Source organism: Alligator mississippiensis, chromosome 4 (assembly GCF_030867095.1).
Source record: "Alligator mississippiensis isolate rAllMis1 chromosome 4, rAllMis1, whole genome shotgun sequence".
Lineage (NCBI taxonomy): Eukaryota > Metazoa > Chordata > Crocodylia > Alligatoridae > Alligator > Alligator mississippiensis.
Window position 1 is genome coordinate 125,230,427 of NC_081827.1, and position 22,984 is coordinate 125,253,410.

At 43.9% G+C, this 22,984-nt stretch overlaps 1 protein-coding gene across 16 annotated transcripts in view; it reads left to right on the forward strand.

Moving 5' to 3' along the window:
* The window catches only part of SOX5 (SRY-box transcription factor 5), a 947,053-nt gene that overhangs the window by 369,693 nt on the left and 554,376 nt on the right, over window positions 1-22,984 (forward strand). For all 16 annotated transcript variants that reach the window (XM_059726572.1, XM_059726578.1, XM_059726573.1 and 13 more), the window contains one exon: window positions 16,338-16,392. In XM_059726572.1, the coding sequence (XP_059582555.1) occupies window positions 16,338-16,392 (55 nt within the window). The remainder of the gene's footprint in view (window positions 1-16,337; window positions 16,393-22,984) is intronic.

Below are 22,984 nucleotides of genomic sequence, written 5' to 3' on the forward strand. Positions count from 1 at the left end.
TGTTATGGGCCGGGTCAGCATTCCTCTGCCCCCCCCCCCCGCAACAGTTCATCAAAATTCCCTAAGTGGTAGATTACTAGACTGGTCCAGTGCTTCCAGATGGAGCAGGTAGGCAGGGGCTCCATGAAAACCAACCCAGGGCCCTTGTGAGCAGGGCATGCTTGGATGGGGCTGTGAGTGGCTGGGGAGCAGTGTCAGGGAGTGGGACAGGCAGGTGGAGCTGGGATCATTGGACAGTGACAACCAAGGGCCTGGGATAGAGCAGCCATCTTCTCCCTGCATGGCCCCACACTGCTGCTGCTGTCACTGGATCTTGCCCCGCCTACCTATCCTGCTCCCAGACGCTACTCTTTGCTCACCCGCAGTCCTATTCCATCCACTCAGTCAAGTGTGCCCTGCCCACAAGAGTCTTGAGTTGGTCTCAATTGAGAGCCCACCTACCCTCCCATCCACTCGGTCCAGCATCCCGGTGATGGGTGCAGGACAGATGGACTAGGGTGCCAGCAGGAGTTGCTGCCGCTGGGCCTGCCAGGAAGCTTAGTCCAGCCACTGTCCTGTCCCAGCCCTGCTGCGTGCCCAGGGGCAATCGGACTGGCCACGTGGGCCATGGGCCAGGCTGCTCCCTGCACCAAGGGACCCACTGTGGGACGGATAAAATCCCTTGGTGGGCTGAATTTGACCTGTTGGCCACATTTTGCCCGCCTTGGCTTAGACACTATGCAGCAATACATTCATACTATTCATAGTGATACCTACTTCTTTCCTTTTGGAGACTGGATTACCTTGCTATATCTGGCACCTGTATTCAAAGGAATGACTTGAATATTACTCAGCAGGAAAGATTTCCAAAAAGGAACAGTTTCCTAAAGAGCGCCTCTGTCTAATGACAGCTTGTCGCCTGATCCAAACCCACTGCAATCAATGAGAGTCTTTTCATCAATGCTAGTGAAGCTTGGATCAGGCTCTCTGGTTTGCCAGTGAGAGAGAATGAGAAAAGGAATGTGCTCTGCCTTCCCCTGCCAACATGATAGTGGTAGAGAAGAGCATAGTTTGCTATTTCAGTGTGAGGAGGATTGGCTCCTGCATGGGGACACTGGCTTTGATTCAACACACTAACAAAGCTCCATTTGCATGCAACAGAGAGAGGCAGCAAAAGAGGGCTTAGTGTGGTGCTCCCTGACATACAGCTGCTCAGCACAGGTGCAAGTCAGGGTTGCATAGAGGCTGCCCTAATTTAGGCAACATATAGATCTGATAGAGCATTACTTTGCTCTTCTAGGCCCCACTTCTCTCCTCACACCCTCTTCCTTCCTTTTATTCTGAGACTGATAGGGAAGCTGGTCAGGAGGCAGCAAAGTTGCTGGTTATGTGTTCTTGCTGGTTGGCTCCCTGCAGGTTGTCACCAGCTGGCAGAAGACCACTTTGCACTTTTTACATGGTGCAGCATGATCCATTGTCTTGTGCAGAGTGGTGGGAGTGGGAGTTACTGCTTTTGAATTATCTAGTGTGTCCATGATTGAGAAGAAACGTCTGTGTAGTTCATCAGAAACTGAACAAAATGTGTCAAAAGGCTTTAGCAGAATGAGTGAATTTAAATTATTCTGAAATTTAAGACAAGTACCTTTACGATAAATAACAGGTAGAAGAAAAAATGAAAGCTGGAATTTTAGAACTCATTGATTTTCTGGGAGCAGATGTAGTGCCAGATGCTGAGCTGTTGTAAGTTTCATAATTCCAATGAAGTCAAAGCCAAACTATACCAATTTACAATAGTTTGGGATTTGGATTGTGCTTTGTGCTTATATTTTCTTTTTAAAAATCGTGACCTTTTAAATATTTTTTAAAAACCAAAATTTGTTCTAATTCTATTTTAAGAAATTCTCCTTTAAAATACCTTCCATCTCTTGTGGTTTATTTTTTAGTTATTCTAGGGCAAAGATGTTTTCAGTTTAGGACTGATATAAATAATTACCCCTCCCCGCCATGCACACACCTTAAGAAGCTACTTAATTGAAAAAAAAGAAGGTGCTCATATAATTCAGGAGCAGCTCTTGCTAAGTCATTGTGATAGTCTCATCTTGTCTCATCAAAAGAATAAAATATTATTTTTGTTAGCAAAGGTGTAGGTTTTGTTTGTTTGTATGTTTTTAAGATGACTTGGCACATTTTAGCCATTCCTTTTATAGTACAGTCTTCTTTCCTTCAGAGCCCTGTCATTTTAGTAGCGGGACACTGGCAGTGCTTTCATCTCCTCTGCTTTTACTTATGGCACGTTAGATGATGTTCTTGGTATTTTGGGTATTGTGCTCTGTAGCTGAGTGTCAAGGTGTGAAACAACAATTATGAGAATTTCCCAGGATTAACAACTGGATTCAGTGGCCTTCCAGTCTTATTCTTGTATTTTTTTAAGCCTCTTCAATGCTTGTCTTTTTCAGTAGTTTTGTGATGAAACTGTGCTCTTTATTTAAACCTACCAAGTAAAAAAAAATATGTTTAGTTACTGAAAGTGAAAGTTTTATTTAAAAATTACTTTTCACTGCTACCTTTATTTCACTCTTCATAGGAAGGGTAAAAAATATTGAGGCCCTAATCTAGTTTCACAGAACTCACCTTCTTGGCTTTTGCAGAAGTTGTGATGGCACAGGAAGTTCCTGCAAGGCATGGGGGTATTTAAATTACTCTATTTCACTCATTGGAATATGGAACTAGGTTAGCCAGTTACTTATTTGTTTCTAGGCATTTTCAATTTTTAGTTAACTGCTTCTCTAGATCTCAGAATGCCATTGTGTGGGGTCACATCACTTAAGGGAGATTTGTTACTTTTTACTCTTAGGAAATGAACTGTCTATACTGACTTTAAAATGACATGTCTCATAAAGATTTTTTGCCCTCATAAATTTGTTTTGAGCCTAAAGGTGTTTGGTACTGGCATTTGATGATGGTCACAGAAAACATAGTTATTTCAATAAGTAACTTTATATGAGCAACTATTTTAGATTTCAGTTGTCTGCTATCACTTCATCTTCCAATGCTCCTTCTCCATCTAGGATTTTGAAAACAGGGGTACAGATGGTGTGGTGCATCATCATATATAATACAACATATTTTTTCATCCAGTAAAAAAAGAAACTAGAAGCTTTACTAATATGCCAGGGGCCTGGAGCTATACTATTCAATTTAAGGCTAAAGCAAAGCCAAATATATCTTTATAGGAATCCACACTAATTTGCTAGATTATAGATAAAGTTTTAAAACCACAACAAACTAGACAAAAATAATCCAAATGTGTTTTGAGTCCTGTAGTCATTACAATTAAATGTACATCTCTTATTCAGGATTGTAAAACAAAATCTAGCCTTCCTGAGCATCTTGACAATGCATCTGACACTTCTCTGACAGTCATTTCCACACCTGAGTTAATGCTCACCTGAGTTAATATTACCATACTTGAGCTGAGTTAAGGTTTTTAGCTAGAGCTAAAAACAATTTGCAGGGATATGAAATATTAGAGCGATTACCAGGAATAGCTAACAGAAAGCTAAATTGTAGAACAAAGGATAACTTGATTAATGGAACATCAAGACCATTAACAATGAGAGAGGGTTGTTCATACCTGTGAAGTGAAGAGAGATTAGCAGGAATCAGATTATAAGGAGCCATGAAATCAATTGACTGCATTAGGGATGCCTGAATAGAAATGCTGCTGCCCTTCCCAGGCAGTTGACTTTAAATATTGGATAGAGCAGGAATGAACGGTGGGGTGCAGCTACATCACTGCAACCCCCCTCTGGATCTGCTCCTGACCTTCATAAACAGTCTTCTTCATCCTCTTTTCCCTCCCCAAGGAGTTCTTCCTTCAGAAGCCTGGCACTGTGGCCTTATGAATAGAAAACGTAAAGCTCTTGGCTTGCATTAATATGAAACCATTTAATTGATAATTTGATGTCTTTTTAAAATAAAACCTAAATTAAGTATTATCTTAATCAGCAATAAAATATACTCTTTCAATTTCTTGTTTCTGTGTCTTATTAAAAGAAGTAAATAGCTTCAGTGAGTATTGTTGTAATTGTTTCCTCCTTTGATTTTCATTTCCTTAGTTGTCATCATCTCCCAGCAGCAGCAGCAGCAGCTGTAAAACAGATCTTTCAACAGCCTTGTTAATTGTGTGGAAATTAATCTGATTTTAAAAACCTTACTGATATACAGGTTCATGTGCCTTACTGTGTACAAGCACCTGCCAGCTTACCACCTACACCCAAAGTATTCTCCTGCACCTCATGTCAATCAGTTGTACTGACAGAGCCCCACACTGCTTCCCATGAGTATCCCCATAGTCTCCAAGGGTAAAAACTCATTTCAGCATTTATACTAAGTGTATTTGATGCCTACATGGAGAGATAAAAGATATATCTGAAATAATCATACTTGGTGTACAGACTGCAAACACCAACAGAGGCTTAGATGGCAGAAAGTCTATAACAAGCAGTGTTCTCTAGTCAATGCATCTTATTTTTAAAAATAAAAACACAAAAGAAACTAAAAATTCATACATGTGACTTGATCAAACTGTGATACCATTGTCTGGACACTCCAGCTACCCCAAACATCTGGTAACATGCCAAAAAGGAGATAGCCTTGCAACCCATATCCATTGAAGGCTAGGGACAGACATTACACATAAACCAGTTTAAGTGATCAGAAACTGGTTTAAACCTGTAACAGAACAGATGTTCAGTGCATGTAAACCAGTTTGAAAATGGCTGAAACCTGCTTGAGATAAACCTGGTTGAATGTAGTATCAGACTTAACTGATTTGACTCAGACCGGCTTATGCAATGTCTGTCCCAGACCCTTTGCTGGTTTAAGACAAATCAGGCTCCTCCAGCATCCCAGCATGCTCTCTCTGCTGGGTGGGGCTCTCTGCTCCACAGCAAGGCTGGCCCCTCCCCTCTGTTCCCTGGCCGCAGCTGTGGCAGAGACTGCAGGCTGCTCCCCTTCTCCCCCTCACCACTCCCTGCTAAGCAGAAATTCCCCCCTCTCCTCTGCCTTGCAGAAGGTGTCTGTGTATTAGCTAGCAGACCACATGCTGGCTAGGGTCCATGCTGAATCAACAGGCAGAATCAACAGTTAGCTGGCAATGTCCCCCTGTTGTTTTCTTAATGGGGTGATAAACACTGAGTTAGGATGTGATAAACACTGTTATCAATTCCCTGCTGGGCTAATCAGAGCATCCTGCTGAGGTCTGGCCATGTCCCCCCTCAATTCAGTGCTGTGCAAGAGAAAGGAGAGCTACTCTAGCACCCCCCAGCTTCTAGTCTGAGTCACTGGAGGCATGTGCCTGCATTTCTGGGATGTCTGTTCAGTTACAAATTGGTTTAGCCTAGCTAGGTTAGATTAACCTGCAAATATTAGTCTAACTTGGCCAGGCTTTTTGAATGTCTGTCCCTAGCTGAAGTGTTTACATTGAATTGTTTTGTCTTCAACTAGTGGTAAAAAAACCCTCAGTAAAAACTAAAATGAGATTTCATTCTTCACAATCTCCAGGTAAGCAAGACTAGTATAATGCCAAATACATGCGCACACAGAAGCAGATACTTCTCTGTGGGAGGTGTTAGAGAGGTGTATGGAGTACAAGAAAGGATCCTTCATGGAATTAAAAATCTAAAATAAACTGAAACCTGCTTACTACATTAAAACCTCCTCACTATTAAGAAAAAAAGGATGATTACTTTCCACATAATCACAGAGGACATTGAGAAGAGCTCTTGTATACCTCTTATTTCTGGCAGATGCCACCAAGTAAGAACATGAAAATCTCAGGATTAAATAATCAAAATGCTATTCATTTTAAGTTATGTGCTAAAGAGTTGTAAAATAAGGGTCCTTTCTGCTCATGGTCATTAAAGATTTTCTGGCACTTTTAAGAAAAAGACAATTGTCCATTTTGGTTTTCTTTGCTAAACTCTAGATTGGCTAGGGTATACCCTATTCTGTTACCTACAATAAGAAAAGCTACTCAGCTCTTCCTGAGAACTGAGTCATCATGTCATAGCACACTGATGAAAAGCAGCCTCATTTTAGTGTGTGGGTGAAATGATCCTTATACACCATTATGTAATGTACTGCATAGTGTATTGGGATTCTTGGGGGGCAATAAATAATGTAGAAGTATACAATATTGCTGCTTTTAAGATGAAGGGATGACATGGTTATCATAGGGTATACGTTAATGCCCACTGTATAACAGGCTTGTTTCAGTGGGATTTGGGCAGGCTTCTTAGAAATTTCTGCCTCAGGTAGTTTTTCCCACATATGTACTTGTCATTGAACTCAATGGGAATGCTACAGGTAGGTAAATTTCAGGCTTTCATTTGCATTTTACACCTGATAACCGGATCCTGATTAAATGCTGTTCTTTAGAGCAGAGCAGTGAAAAATGAGCACTATCTTTACTCCAATAGGAATTGACAGCTGAATGCTTTTCTTTTCTTGTGGTCTCATACAGTACCAGGACACCAAAGAAAGAACTTTGCCTGGGTAAAGAGGACCCAAAGTGCTAAGCATCAGACGTGGGGATGTCTACTTGTACTTGATAACTTTATTTGAAAGTGCCCTCAGGGGAGTTCTTAGGGTGTTAAACAACAATACAATAAATACATTATAAAAAAAATGGAACTTGAAAATGACCCTCTGTCTGGAATGCTAGACTCAAATCTCAGCAGTGTTGACCAATCTTTCATCATTTGGAAGCAGATAGAGTGAATACCATGCAACTTACTGTGTAGGCCTCATTTGGACCAGGCTTATCAACCAAGCTCCTACATGGGCATCTGGCTACATGCCACTTTCCTTAAAAACAGTTCTTTTTTTAAACTCTTGACAAAAATATATTCTTGCTTGTGCCATTTATTCTATGTATTTGCAAACTGCTTTAGGATCTTTCAGGTGGAAAGGTGCTTTGTAATGCCAGACAGACACTAGGGGTACATGCAAACACTACATTTAGGTTTAAGTTAATCTAAATACCAAATACCATTACAATTAGGTTTAGGTTGACCTAATACCAATCTGCATGGACAGTTGGGGGAAGCTAAAATGGACAAAAAAAAAAAATAGCTGGCCTGATCTAAATTAGTTCATGAACTGCCTTAGATTGGGAGTAGGTTAGCCTAGTCTACTGAATGACTACACACATTTGGAGCTCAGCCTCATGGCTGGAAAAACCCAGCCAGTCATCTCAGCCCTGGGGCTACATTTTTCCTACCCCCAACACCCTAAGCAGGCTATTTTTAGTCTCCCCCCAGCACCCCTATCCCCAGATAGAGAAGCCCCTTACAGACATGCCAGCTTCCCAGATCCCTCCACCCTCTTTGGGCCCCCCTGTCACCCGCAGAACTGCAAGTTCGCCCTCCTGCCCACCACAAGTTACTTGCATCGGGTTCCTGGTGCAGGTCCCATTACCAGCAAACATCTTCTTACACCATTTTCTATCTGTAATCATATGGCTTAAAGCAAGCCATGTGATTATAGACTGGATGCGATAAATGTCTTTGTGTGTGGCACTCAGTTTTAAAACCTTAGAGCACTTGTACACATGATGGGTGTTTAGTCCCCTAAATTGAAATGGTGGGTTTTTAATTGCGATGATTAAAAAACCACCTTTCAATTTAGGGGCTTCTGTCACTGTTACAGTGAAGTGGCCTGATCCTTTTATTTTTGTACCATGGAGCCTGCCCACATCTCCTGCAGCTGGGGAGGTGAGCTGCTGGTGGGCTGAGCAGCCCTTAAGCTGTGGGGGGCCATGCACCTTCCTTTTGTGGTGCTGGCACCCCCCCAAGACCACCTGGGTGGGCTGCTAGCAGGCAGGTGCCGCCCCAGTTTAGGCTTGGGGAACAGTTGGATCAAGCTGGGTGCTACCTCCGAGCTGGGACAGCACCTGCCCACTAGCCACCTGTCTGAATGGCCCCAGGAGGTACTGCTGCCACAGAGGGAAGGATTGGGGCCCACTGGCAGCTGGTCCCCAGCCGCAGGAGAGGCAGACAGACTCCACCAGGAAAAAAAAAGGATCAGGTCCCTCACCGCTTCTCCCCCCCCCCACAAATGGAGTCTGCCTGCGCAAGCTGCTGCAAGGCTATATGGCTCCTGAACTGCAGGGAGGGTGGGGGGGTAGGCTGGTCCTTCCTGCACCTGCTCAGCTAGCTTCCCACCTGGCGGGGACTGCTGCTGTGGAGGGAAGGACCAGGCCCCCCCTGCAGCTCAGGGGCCACACAGCCTGGTGGCAGCTCATGTTGGCAGGCTCTGCCAAAAAAAAAAAAGCTGTGAGGGGCCTGATCAGGGTTTTTTTTTTTTGGCAGAGTCTGCCTGCCTCTCCTACTGCTGGGGGCCCTGAGCTGTAGGGGGCCCTGGTCCTTTCCTCTTTGGTGGCAGCAACTCCCCCGGGGGGCTCCTGGTGGGCTGCTAGCAGGCGGATGCTGCCCCATCTTGGAGGCAGCACCCAGCCCGATCCAACTGTTTTCCGAGCTGGGGCAGCACCGGCCTGCTAGCAGCTCATCCGGGTGGCCCTGGGGGTTGCTGCTGCCATGGAAGGAAGGCCCAGCCCCCCTGCAGCTCAGGGACATTCAGCTCACCAGCAGCTCACCCTTCCCTCCTCTGCGAGAAAAAAAAAAAGGATCAGTCCCCTTGCTGCTTCTGCCTTCAGCCTGCCTCTGAGGAAAGGGGGTGGAGACGAACTGTCAAAAGACTGCAACATTACAAATAAGTATATTGCAAATTAAACTAAATGCAGATGTGGTTTAGTTTGCAGTGTAACAAACTCATTAAAAACATTAAAAAAAACCTGCACATGTACAGTGTGATGCAATTCAGCCACAAAAAGGGCCAATTTTTGGGACATGTACAAGTGCCACTGTGGCTCAGTTAAATTGCAGTAGAACCTAGATCATTCATATCTGAGTAATAATCCACTTAATTTGTAGCAGGTTTCCAAATATAGGAAAGACCTGTCCAGATGCTTTTACTTCAGCTGGAGCTCACTAGAGGTCCCACACAGCTGATAACATAAGTAGTGCCCTTTGAATTAAAATCTTCAGTAAACAGCTGAAACACTGAAGCAGTTCTGTGCAGTGGTTTGCTGCAGTTCTCTGCAGCCATGGATACTTCTCAACCCTTCACCTTTGCAGTGGGTTTAGGAATCTAACCTTGTGAAGTGTCTGGGTTCTAGTGTACTCATAAAAAACCACAAAAATCAAAATCAGTCTTTTGATAAGAAATGTCTGCTCTATAGTGATTGTAGTGCAGTGTTGGCAGATCGAAGCTAGATGAAATCTTTGTGGAAATCTAGATGCAGAATCTTGAAGCTCAGGATGGGCTGCAAAACCACCCCAGGAAGCAAGGTGAATATTTGGGTGGTTAGCCCACACTGAATTCTCTGTTGCTGCACCTGGACTGCTAGTTTCATCTGAACTGCCTATTTTAAAGCTAGGTCAGATATGTCTTCAGTACACTTAATTCACAACAAGTGAAATGGAAGAAGCATTTAGGGCAGCTTTGGAGCATTAACTAAACTTGTAGCTGCATTTTAGCAAGAGTGAAGAGATCTTTGTAGAAATGCAAGACTTAAGCTTGCTTAATGGTAATGCAGTTTAGGGTTTAGGATTAGGTCTATAATTTGTAAAGTACTTTGGGATCTACTTAAATGGAAGACATTTCATGTCTAACTTAAAGCCTGCTTAAATCAAGGCAAGTCATAGAATTATAGAAAAGTAAGGGCTGGAATGGACCTCCAGATGTCATCTAGTCCAATCCTATGCCTGAGACAGGATCATTCCTATCCAAACCATAATTTAACCATACAACCAATAATCTAAACTCTATATAAGACTGCCATCAACCCTGACATAAGACAGACCTAACACACTAATCTGCCACAGGTAAAGGAGGGGAACCACAGCAGCCAATGTCCTGCTTCTATGAGATGTCAGGATATGCTCAAGAGATCCCAGGAAGAGCGCTACATCCCCTGTTACAAAGGCAATAACCCCTACAGTCCATGCCAATCATGGAGTAAAATTCCTTCCTGACTCCAAATATGGCCACTGTTCGGACCCTGCGTGGAGGGGCAAAATGCTTTAGCCAGAAACTTCCAGCTTTGGTCCTAGCAGGAGCATTGGCACATTGTCCCTTGGCTGTAGCCAACACTCAGTGCCTCTGAGGAAAGATTAAAAATACCCTGACACAGGTCTTTCCATTGGTTTTTGGATTGTATTCTGTAAAATCTACAACTGTTTTATATTTTTTGAGACTCTGGGATCAGAGTGGCTCCTAAAATGTTCACCAGTGTCATTTTCATTTAGATTGTCATAAAAATTTCATTTTCATATTCAGCCCTCATTTATACTAATACTCTAACATAAGTGTTATATGGGAAAGAAATCTGTCTTAAGAAACACAGATCTTAAATTTTAAAGGCTAAGTGTCTTTTGGCAATTCTTTGGGGAATTCAAGTGGCCCCCAACTCTGAATTATACACTGTACTTTTTCATAGAAAGTATATCCATGGGATGACAAGTGTGGATTTATTTGGCTAAGCCACTTAGGAGTGGCTGAAAAACCATGGAAATCAAACTTCTTGGACATGTCTGATGCTTCAGGAAAATAATGGCATGAGACCCTTTTCTTTGTAGGATTAATCAAAATCAGCTTAAGTTTATTATCTTGACTTTTCCATGCAAATGTCTACTTTAGTGTCTGTGTGGAATACTTGGGAAGTACAAAGTGGCCTTCAGGGGATCACTAGGGTTGCTAAATAATACCAATGTGGCAGAGGTCTCTTCCTTAAAAGGAATATTGCAGGATTCTTGTTCCATTGGTCTCCATTCTCCACTGGTCTCCATTGGAAACTAATGGACTAATTGGGCTAAAATATTGTTCAAATGAAGCTGCTGCCCTCTCCTAAACTAAAAGGGGTTACTGAGCTTCTGTTGTAATTTAGCCATTCAACACAGTAGAAATGAAGAATAAATTAGTTATAAATATGCATGGGATGGCTTTTTGATATACCGTCTGTTCAGTATTATTTCCTACTAGGTGCTATGCTGAATAATGGAGAAACACCATGAACTAGATAGAGATAGCTCACACTGCAAAATTGGGATCTACATTATATAAATTCCAGTATTTAAAGATTTTCTGATTAGAACATCTTCTACATTGCATACATGGTCCATTATAAAGACAGGGGTCACTTTCAAATTTGGATCTGGCTGTAGGTTTAGTTTTTGAAGACCCCAAATCTCAGTTTTCTTTTAGGGGTGCGTAGAACTGTAGGGGTCAGTCCCACTTGCTGGCTCCTTCCTGGCCCCCGCTTTACTTCCTGTCTCTTGCTTGCCATAACTTTGATATTGTTGGTTGTTAAGAGAGGGGTCCTTGGGGCCAGTAGTCACCTGGCAGAAAGCTTGGCCTGTTCAGCCAAGCTAGCCCTCCTAGACTTTTTTCCCTCCTACAGTGCTTCCCTCTTAAGAGAGTTCTCACATAGGTTTCTGGGGGCCTGTCAGAGCTTCAGCTGTTGCACTCTGGGCCCCCATTTTCTCTCAGGCCACTCTCTCCACCTCAGTCTACTGATTAAGACTGCAGCTTCAGGGTTCAGCACTGCCTTGGTGGCAACCCCTTCTGGGGGCTTCAGTCTCAGCACATCAGTCTCCACCCTTCTAGCTTAGGGCTGACTCCTGGCACAATTAGCAAGGGAGTGCCACCCAGGCACCCCTGTTCATAGCTTCCTCCACACCTGTAGCCACAATTTGGTTCTCCAGTCTCAAGTTCCAAAAGAACAAAACCACAACCCAGCTGCTTCAAAAAAACAAATAGTTTCCTTCCTTGGGGTAAATGTTGTCCCTTCATGGGAGTCTTCTCCTCCAGCTCCCCTGGGTGGCTTGGGTTCCTGTCTGTCTGTCTCCAACAGTCTCTTCATTCCCAGGAGCTCCTCTCCCTGCTGCAGGCAGGGGGTACCACCTGGCATGAATCTTAGAATTATAGAAAAATTAGGATTGGAAGGGACCTCAGGAGGTCATCTAGTCCATCCCCTTGCTCAAAGTAGGACTGTCCCCAACTAGAATATTCAAACCAGGGCTTTGTTAAACCAGGCCCTAAAAACCTCCAAGGGTGGAGATTCCACCACCTCTCTGGGTGACCTGTTCCAGTGCTTCACCACCCTCCTTGTGAGAAAGCTTTTCTTAATATCCAACCTAAACTTCCCTTGCTGCAACTTGAGACCATTGCTCCTTGTTCTGTCATCTGTCACCACTAAGAACAAACAGTTCAGCGCCATCCTCTTTGGAACCACCCTTCAGATAGGTAAAGGCTGCTATCAATCCCCTCTCAGTCTTCTCTTCTGCAGATTAAATAAACCCACTGGGCTTAAATCCTCAAGCCTTCTCTCTTTCCAGCCATGTGGCTGGGTCTTCTGCCCTGGTGATCAGGCACAGCCAATTACTTCATTAGCCACATAGTCTAATTAATCCCAGGCCTAGTTCACATGGGCTGTTTTTCCTTGCTCTCCTTCCTGCCTTGAGTCTCTCACCCCCACAGGCCCTTCTAGGATCAGAGACGGGTTCCTTGTTACAGGGTGCTTTTCTAATATAAATTATAGTCCATTGTACACAGCAACAGCTGAGCCTATCCAGGATAACTATTTAAACACAAGCCTGCTGCTAATGGTTAAAAATATAACTACATATTTATGTTTAAGTGATCTGGAGTAAACAAGTACAGTCAGGCCTTTTTAACCTTTTGGTTTAATGTGGTGCAAAGCATTCCACCTCTGCAGATTCTCAGGATTTGCAAGGACAGGAAACCTAAGAACTCTAGTAGTGGTGGATTTTGGAAGAAGGAATGACTCTGCTGTCTCACTCTCTCACCCTACTGACCACAGAACTCTTTCAGAGGCTGTGGTGTAATTGAGTGGACAGTAAAATTGCACAGTTTTTATAGAGATATTAGGACGCATGTGCGTGGGAATGATAAGGAGACAGTGCTCTGGAGAGTAACTGTGGAATTGCACCACGGCCCTATGAATAAGGACTGTGCCAGTAAGAGGTGGTATCCCCCTATTACAACATGCACACACATCCCAAAGCTGTTCCAGAGATTCAGTAGATTCCCATCTGTACTCACAGGAGCAGGGGGGATGATCTGACCCTGGGGTACAATCCTGGCTTTATTGAAGTGAATGGCATTTTGCCACTGACTTAAGAAGTTGGGCTTTCGTTTCTCTTACATCTCTTTGACATTAAGAGTCCCTTTACTTGTTATATATTTTTCCACTGGTATTTTTACACAAAGTGGCTGGGATTTTCTCAGTCCAAAGGGACCTAACTATTTCAGTTGAAACTGGGTGCCTAATTTCTTTAGGTTCTTTCAGTGAATTCCTACCAAGCTGATGCAGTTATTACATTGCCTCATATTACTAATGCTTCTGAATATGAATGATCAGACCTACTAAAAGCAATGGCGTATTATTGTGTAGCCCTTTGTGAATTTATGAATTTATGATATTGCTCCAAATTCTGATGCAGCAGACGCCCCTCTAAACATTTATTTTGAAGGTTAGGAGCTTCAAACACAATGTGACATATGCAGCCTTAAAGATAAAAGATTTATTTTGATGGCTGGATGTGTTATAATAATAGCCACAGCTAAGAATTGTGAACTAATCAGGGATTAGCTCCAAGAGGTCACCAGAGCAGAAGGGATAAATGGTCAGGAGAGCTAAGAGATATCTAACCTGAGAGAGGCCAGGTCCAAGTTAAAATAGATCATTAAAAACATTAATATTAATAGGACATTTTATTGCCTGACTAAAAATATGTGTTTTATATTTTACTCAATCATGAATGGTTCATGGTTTTGCTATGGATGTAGGGGAAACTTATGGCTAATTTGTAAGACCATGGGAAGAGGGGTGTACTTTGTGTTTTCATACAATAGTATAGAGTTACGTATACCCAAGTAATCTTACCAGTGCTCTATCAGGCTCTAAATATGGTTTGTATTAGAATAAAAGTACAAAAAAAAGGTTATTTGTTAGGTTTGCATATAATGAGCATGATTCTGTATTTCCTGTGTACCCAACACTTACTGGTAAAAGGAGTGGAGTTTTGGGTATATAAACATAGTGCAATTGCATTTGGCTTAATACTTACAAATCTGATACTGAGGGGGTTAGGGGTGGGGTGTGGAGGGAGGGAGCTTGTGAAGTTTAGAAATTGTTTTCAGGGAACAAAAGTTCTGCATTTTTCTGTCAATACATAGTATCTTACATGGCCTCAATTGTAACACTATATCCTATTCTAACATGATGTAAAGAGAATTAATATTAGATTTTTTTCCATGTCTAGCAGTGGATCCTGCATTTTTTGGGTCTGGTGCATTTGCATGCTCTAATTTTATTTATGCAATTCAAAAGAAAGGTTCTAATTAATAATTACTAAAACAAAAAGAAAAAAAGAAGACCTACATCTCTCCAGCTAGTGCTGACAATGCAAAAAGTGTTTTGAGGGGAAGTAGGAAATACATGGAGGACATGGGGAGGGGAAAACTGTAATTAACTAAAGGAATAATATAAAAACTATTATTAGATCAAGTGGAAAAATTATTTTGGCAAATATTTTTTCATAGCAGCTTAAGTCATCAATAAAGATTACAAGCAATCAGTGTGGGTACGGAGACTACAAATGGTGATCAAAGGCAACAGACAGCAAAAGATAACTGGTATACAGACACAATGGAGTTCTGGTGAAAACGTTGCTTAATATCTCCTCCTCCTTGCAATTTCCCCCTTCAGACACAACATTTCTTGTTTTTTCATCCTTGAAATGTTTCTGTTCTGATTTCAGTCTTACCTTGTATGCTGTATAACACACACACACACACACACACACACACACACACACACACACGCATGCATGCATGCATGCATGTGTGCGCGTGTTGCCTTGGTTTAAAACTTCCTTCATTCTTTATTCAATAAAGAATATGTTTGCTGCACAATGCTTTACCATTGACAAGTTTCATCAACCTTCTTTTGAACCTTTACCTGTTCTGCTCCTCTGTTGATCTTACTCAGTAGTGAGTGGGTAGCCCGTTCAAGTTGTATGATATTTAAATGTTACCATGGTGATGAGTAGTGGACATTGCCACCTTTCTCTCTCTAATTAAAGAACAGATGCAGGGATGGCTGATCTTGCGGTGACCCTCTTTAAGCTGACATCAACACACTAATTGTTTTCAATTCTTTTCTTTCCTCAGCAGTCTTAGCGTTGTCCTTTCTTGCTACCAAGGTCTTGGCTCTTCTTAGGTTGTTTCAGAGCCTTCCTTTGGGAACCACAAGATGAAGCTGCTTCACAGAAGTGACTAAACTCTATCCCCTACATTAACAAATTGATAAAAGAAAAGAAAAGAATGAATAGTTTTCCTTGTGATAAAAAGCTTCTGATGAATTCTACATGTGGATTTGTTTAAACAATATAAAGAAAAATGTTTGCCTTTACAATCCTAAACCTAACTCTGTCTTCCTTCTTAGAATGTTAGCTAAAGTCCATTGAATATTAAGCGTCTAATAACTGTTTTACAAAAGAGACGGCTATGGCTGAAACATGAAATGTAAGTTTGACAGGAAGTAGCTTCCTGACTTCTATTTCTGCCTCAGTCATTGACTCACAGCATGGCTTTTGGCAAGCCATTTCAATTGTCTGCCTCAGTTTCCACACTATAAAACAGATATGAAAATCAAGCTACCTTGCTGTGGGAATGAGAATGAATGAATGTTTGTATAAAACATCCTATGAAGAATGACTATTATTAGGGGGGGCAGTGTTTATCTACAATTACTGCATGCCGGTGCCTGAGATTGCCATGGTTTTGCTTTACACTTAGAGTACAAGATAATATGGTGTATCTGTGTTAATGGTAAGTAAATTGTAGATTTCTTAATGGCTTCCCCTCTCCTGTTGGCTATTTACTGTCCCCTCCTTTAGCCACACTTGAGGCTAGAATTAATAGTCAGCAGACCAATTTAGTAAGGAAAAAGAGTTGCCAACAAGAAAATTAAAAATATTTGACTGATGCAGATGCAAAAAAAAGAAATAGTCTCAGACATCAGTCTGTGTGAATGATGAACACCAGTAACCTGGTGTTTGCCATAGGATATACCTAGTTGCTAAGCTATTAATCAGCTACAAGATCATCAATGGCAAAAATCCTTGACATGTAGTAAGTTGTCTGAACTGTTCTACAGAGATGGAAGGGTTTATAGTCTTTGTTGTTGTTTTCTTTTTTATCTCTAGGCTGGCTTGAGGTGGTGCAAGATCTCGCATTCACGACAACCCTAGGGGGCAAGAGGTAATTTATACATGTGAAATACATCATGTTAACGCATTGACAGCACTCAGAAAATCGTTATTTTACTCTAGGTGCCAAACTATCTGATGAAGCTAAATTATTGGCATTTGAGGTCTTTGACCTAGTCTGTATATAATGCATCTATTTTATTTCTTTGACATTGTTCTACATTAATGTAAGTCATAGAAGTGGAACGCTTTGGGTTATCTGTAAGCGGCCAAAACCTTATGCTTAAGAGGACATAAAAATCTCTCAAAATACGAATATTACAGTGATGGAAAGGAAATGGAAAATCTTTACCATTTCAGTGATCAACTCCTATGGTGAAGCAGGAGATTTCATAATGCTGACCTCAGTGCACTTATCTACAAGCATTATTGTTTCTAAACTGAAGCAATTCTTTTTAAAGTACAGCCAAAATATGGACTTGGTGAGTGTTTAAAAACATGAACGCACATGTAAGTTTCCTGCACTATGAAGTACACAAAAAGTAGATGCTATAAAGAGAAACAATTAAGGCAAGACACAGATATTTCATACCCAAGCATAACTAGGACCTAAATAATATTATGCAGAGAGGGTGCTTAATTAGAGGTTTTATCTTTATAGTAATTCCTTTATCTGTTCAGGCAAGGTTTTCCATCTCAGAAAGTGCAAAAGTGATGCAGGGGGGCAGAAAGATTGGGCTGCATGTGTCCATTTATCATAGAGGTAGTCTTGGCTTGCAAAGAATGAGTCCTGGGGAACTTCCCCAAAGATTTAAGGTTTTAAGGTTGAAGATTATATTTCACTGCATTTTAGCAGAGATCTGAGTTTTCCGTTTCCTACAGAAAAACGGGAAAAGGGCGAATTTTACCTTTTAACTGAGAAAAATGTGGATTTCTTATTTTAATGGAGAAACGCGTAGATTTTCCACCTTTGCAAAGAGCTTTCTGCAGGATGGCAGAATTCCAGCCTGCAAGGGGCTGGGGAACTGGGAGGGGAGAGGTCAGGCAGGGGGCACCATTTGCATGAATGGCTGCCAGGTAGCCTGGAGAGCAGCTCCCATAGGTAAGTCTGATAGGGGGGAGATTGAGGCCCCCACAGGGAGGGAGGAGTTGGGCAGAGCAGGGCTGGGGCTGCTGTCCAGCCAAGTGGTGTGTAGGGTTTGGGGCCTGGGGCCAGAATGTATGGCCACAGAGCCTGGGTGGGGAATGGGCCGGGGCCACGGGTGGCTCATCCGGGGGTGGGGAGGGGCTGGCTCCCCACTACTGCATGCACTCCCAAGGGGGCAGGGGGAGGATGTACCCCCCAGATCTGTGTGCAGGTTGGGGGTGGGTGCAGGGTGCCCACTATGGGCTCAGGCTCCCCACCCTGCTGCCTCCCCCTTGGGCCTCCAGGGCCCAGTGGGCAGGACCTGGTATGCCAAGGCAGAGTGGAGCCAGGTGGGGAAGCTCCTTACTGCTGCAAGCCCCACATTGCCCTGGCAAGGCAGCCCCTGCCTGCCAGGCAGCAGGTAGGGGCACAACTCAACGCCACCAGCCCCACTGGCGTGGGGCTTGCTGTGGAGCTTCCCTGTCCCAAGGAGCTTCCCTGTCCAGCTCTGCTCTGCCCTGCCACACTGGGTCCCATCCACTGGGCTGTGGAGGCCCCGGGGGGAGGGCAGCAGGATGGGGAACCCAGTCCCGCAGTGGGCAGCCTGCACCCACCCCAACTAGTGGGTTCCACTCATGTCATGCCATCTATGGGGGAGGGGGAGTCAGGGCTCCACGCTCTGCTACCTACTTGGGTCACAGCAGCCACCGCCTCCCACAAGTGGCAGCTGGGGCTCAGGAGCTGCTGTGGGGGCAGGGGGCTATGGAGCTGGGTCCTTGGCCCTATAGCCCTGGCAGCTGGAGGTCTCCTCTGGCAGGGCTGGGGGGGGGCAGGGGGCTGTGGGTGAGAGGCAAGGGGCACCAGCATAGCCAGGGGGCTGTGGGTGGGAAGTGAGGGGGGGCCAGCAGGTGTGGGAACCTCTGGGTGGGGAGTAAGGGGCAGCAACAGGGCCAGGGAGCTGTTGTGGCTTGGGAATGAGGGGCCTGGACTTGCATCCTGGTGATCGAAGTGGGCAGTGGGAGTTCTGATTTTCCATGATAGAACCCCCGACAAAAAATGCCAAAACTTATAGGTATTTAGAATGTATTTTATTGTAGTGATTGAGGCATTGGTAGGCTTCCAGATTTCTTTAAAATTTTAAATATATCAATAAAACGTGTTCAACTGATACCTAGATACGTAGTGGCATTTCATTTTAATTATGGATTTTGGGTTTTTTATCAGAGAATTTGTGATTATTATTTATTTTTTATCAGAGAACTTGCAAGTTTTTTATCCGGGAAAACCAGAATCCCTGATTATAAGTATAAGGGCAAAGTGAAAAGCTTGGATTCTAGCACCAACATTCTCCAGAGCTTGTTTGGATGCATAGCTATCTAATAGCAGAATTTGAATGTTTGGGATTTTAGATTTTCAAAATCAAGTGAGTAAGGAGAAGTGTAGAGACTGGAATAGCTGGAAAAAATGTCCTTCAATTTATGTGTAAAACAGCAAGGTTTTTCCTGGTCAGCAGAATATGGACACCCACCTACCCTCCACTTATTGCAGAATTGAAAACATTTCATTTAAAAATAATAACAATATAGTCCAGTGCCGATAAGTTTAAATGAGCAGTTTCTGACTTCATTTACTGAGAGGGCAAGACCACAGAGGGAACTGCTGTGTGTTGTAATGAAGTGAGGAACATAAGGCCCAACTGTTGTACTGGGACAAAATATTCAATAGGCCAGTGTATTCTGACTCAATCTGTGCTCATCCACATTAAGCTTCTTTACAGGATACATATCTAAAAGGGCTTGGCTCTGGGCACCAGTGCCTAAAATGGTTTCCCCTGCTGTGTGTGGCTTTTGTTGGCAAGTTACTGGATCCTGGATGCTTACATTATTATGCACAATGATTTGCTGATTTTGTTGGTTGGAGCTATGTATCAAAGGTAATTCCAGAGAGTCAATAAACTAATCATTTGTTTCTTCATTACTCTAAAACCAAGCCATAGTAAGTAATGCTTTAACTCTTAGGGTTGAATTTTAAAATACTGTGGCTTAAGTTTCAACTGAAGTATTTTAGCTGCCTTCTGTGTACCTGTAAATCTTACACCTATGTTTCCTCAAGGTGATAAATGGAGCATGTGTAGCAGATGGTGGCTTGCTTTGGTAGTAGAGTTCCAGTTGCTTTTTTTTTACATTTGCATTATTATAAGATCAACACTGTTCATTACCAGATTTTTTGTCAGTTTCTTGAGAGGTCCCTTGAGTCAGGTTCTCTAATTTAGTATCACACCTACCTCATGGAGTTCAAAGATCACAAAGCATCTGGTCAGTGCCATTGGCTAGCTCTATTCCATATGCCATAATGCAGTACTGTATCTTCTTTTCTCTTAATTGTGGAAAAAAACACTTAGGAATAAAACCAAAGGGTAGAAAAGTGTTGGTTGACCTCCAAAGATTTGCAGTTTCATAGTGAGAAGATGCTACTTTATGTATGTTTAATCAGGAAGAGCAAAGGGATCTTGTGAGAGCTCCTGAGAATTTATAACAGTTGAAAAAGTTAGGCTAGTTTTATATAATATAAAAGTTTGCTAATGGCATCTGCAATATGATATTCTGACAATAGACTAAACTATTCATAGGGCCAAAACTATCCAGTAGGGCTGTGCAAAAAAAACACCATTTTGTTTCAACTTATGTTTTGCTGTTTTGACAGGACAGTGTTTTGTTTTGAGTTTCTTTTCATTTCAAAAGCACTGTTCCGTTTTGTTTAGTTGAAACTGTTTCCATGTTTCGACGTTTCACCCATAGGCTATAGTGGGGAAGCATGAAACTGCCAATAATGTGGTCATTTCTTGCCTGATTCAGATGAAACATGCAGGGATGGTATCCCATTCTGAGGCCGTGAAGCCTACCAAGTTTCAAGGAGATAGGTGCAGGGGTTTCTGGAACCTGCACCTCAAAGTCTTGAAAGCAAAACTTGTGTCCCTTGTAAGTGTGAAGCCACAGGGGGTGACAACAGCAGGCATGGTAGCCCCTGCTGAGGCCGCAAAGCCTGCCAGGTTTTAAGGAGATAGGTACAGGGGTTTCTGGGAAACTGCACCTCAGGCTGCTGAGAAGCAAAACTCATGACATGGATGACACTCTGTGTGTGTTAAGGTGCGCCTTTACTGGTGCTGGGGCCTCTACATGACACAGTAGTGTGCTCCAATGAGGACTCCTCTTCCCCTACAGCCTCAGTTAAGTCTACCACTTCAAATGACAATACACAAAATAATAACTTAGTGAGCAGCAGAACAGTAGCACAAGCAGCATCTCAGGCAGCCAAACTGTAACAGAGCCTTTCTTTCCTCTCCTGCAGGAGCTTCTTCTCCAGCAGCTGACAGAGAACTCTCGCTGCCAGCTCCAGCCCTGGGGCTTAGATGTGCCCAGGGCTCTGCGTCCTTCCGGTCAGGTGCTAGGGGTGTTGGTCTAAGGACATGGCACTGGCAGACAAAGTCCTTTGGGTCAATCTAATCTGGTATCTTTTAGCAGACCAACTGAATAGTTACAGAAATATATCTTAGCAAGCTTTCAGGTTGAAAACCCCTCATTAGGCTTAGGTGGGGTGTCAGGGGGTGAGGGACAGGCTGGGGGGGGGGAAGGGAAGGGGGATGTAGCAGTGCAGGTAAAAGTGGAGAGGTACCTGGGGAGTCAGATGTCCGTCAGGTTGTGGTGTGTCAGAATTCCAATGTCTATATTGAGTTCATGAGTTTCTGTACCTAGGAGGTTGATGAAGTGCAGTTCATAGGCTCATCCTTGAAAAGTGGTTTGTAAATGCAAACAAGCACTGAACCTTGCTAACCTGATCACCAGAAGCCAACTTCCTACAGCCCAAAACACACTGAATGGATCCAGGCCATACCATGACAAGACATGCAAAACCTTCCAACAATATCTCCAGTATGAAGATATCTTCACAGTACAATACATAGTACACTTGGTGCCCTGATGGAAAATATGTGGAGACACCAAGCAACAACTGCGCGCCAGAATGAGTCCACACTGAAAATCTATCAAAGACAACAACAGAACACTACCTGTCTCCAATCTCTCAGGCCTGATCCTCAAAGGGAATCTTCCTGTAGTGGAGGGAGGAGACTGGCTGGTGGATGGCGTGCTGGCACAGGACAATGGCTCCCCCTCTTCCACGTCCCCCTGCCTCCACCATTCTGCCTCCCTGGCTGTCTTCACCAGCGCTTCCATCCACTGATCCAGGGTTTGGCTGCTGCATATGCTGCCCTTCATCCTTGGGTTACACATGGCAGCCAGCATGTGGACTCTACTGGACCACAAGGGATCAAGCCATTTCCTGATGCCTTTCATCAGCCGCTTCACCAGTGCCTGCATGTCTGGTGACAGCAGCTTGCCCCAGCCAAGAACATTGATCCCCTGGAAGCTCTCCATTTGGCTCTGAAGTTCCCTCACTATGGGGATCACCTGGCTAAGGAGGGCATCACCAGCGCTGAGGGTCTTGGTGGCCTCGAGGAAGGGCTTGAGGACCACCAAGATCTGGGAGATGGTATCCCACTCAGCTCTGTTAAGGTGGCTGCTGATCCTAATCTCCCCATGCAAAGCCATCTCATGGATGGCCTTCTGTTGTTCCACCAGTTTCTCAAGCATGAGGTATGTGGAGTCCCACCGAGTCTCCACATCCTATATGATTTGTACTGAGGGATGTTTAGCTCTGCCTGTTTTTCCGACAGCATCTTGCCCCCCTTGAATGCTCCAGTGGAAATAGCCTACCACCTTCCTGCATTTAGAAATGAGCTTGCCAGTGGTGATGGTGCCATCACCAGCAGCCCTGTCCCCCTTCCAAGGCATCCCTGACAATGAGGTGGAACTTGTGTGCCACACAGTGGATGCCAACAAAGTTGGCATCATGGACCGCCTTGACCATATTGGTCCCATTGTCGGTGACCGTGAACCCGTGGGTGAGCTCGCCTTGCCCAACGAGCCACCCCGCACCAAGCAGTTCATGGCCACCATGATCTCTGTTGCTGTGTGGGACTCATCCATCACCTTGGCTTGAAGAAGAGCTCACCAATGGCCTTACTGGTCACACCAGTGCCCTGTGAGGGAGAGGTAGGTGTGATCTCCACCCCAGTTGTCCAGATGCCTGGTGCAGCTCCTCCCTCAAGTACTCCCTGCATGCCTTATACAGGGAAGGCACCACTGTACTGCTGAAGGTGGTGCCTGCAGGCACTCGGTATGATGGGGGCTTTGGAGCAAGAGGGGGACTTCCCTGTTCCAGAGTGGCCTGCCTCTGCTTTGGGGGGATGGCGGCTTTGGAGCAATAGGGGGACTTCCCTTTAGGCATGCTCCTGCTGGTGCCAGGCTGAGGAGGGGCAAGGGCAAGGGGATGGTCCCTGTGGACATGCATCAGCATCCCAGTGGTGCTCATGTGTTTTGTTCCTTTGCCTTGTTTGGTTTGGCTCAGTAGTGCAGGCAAATAGCATATGTGGGATCATCTCCCTGCTCAAAATAATCCC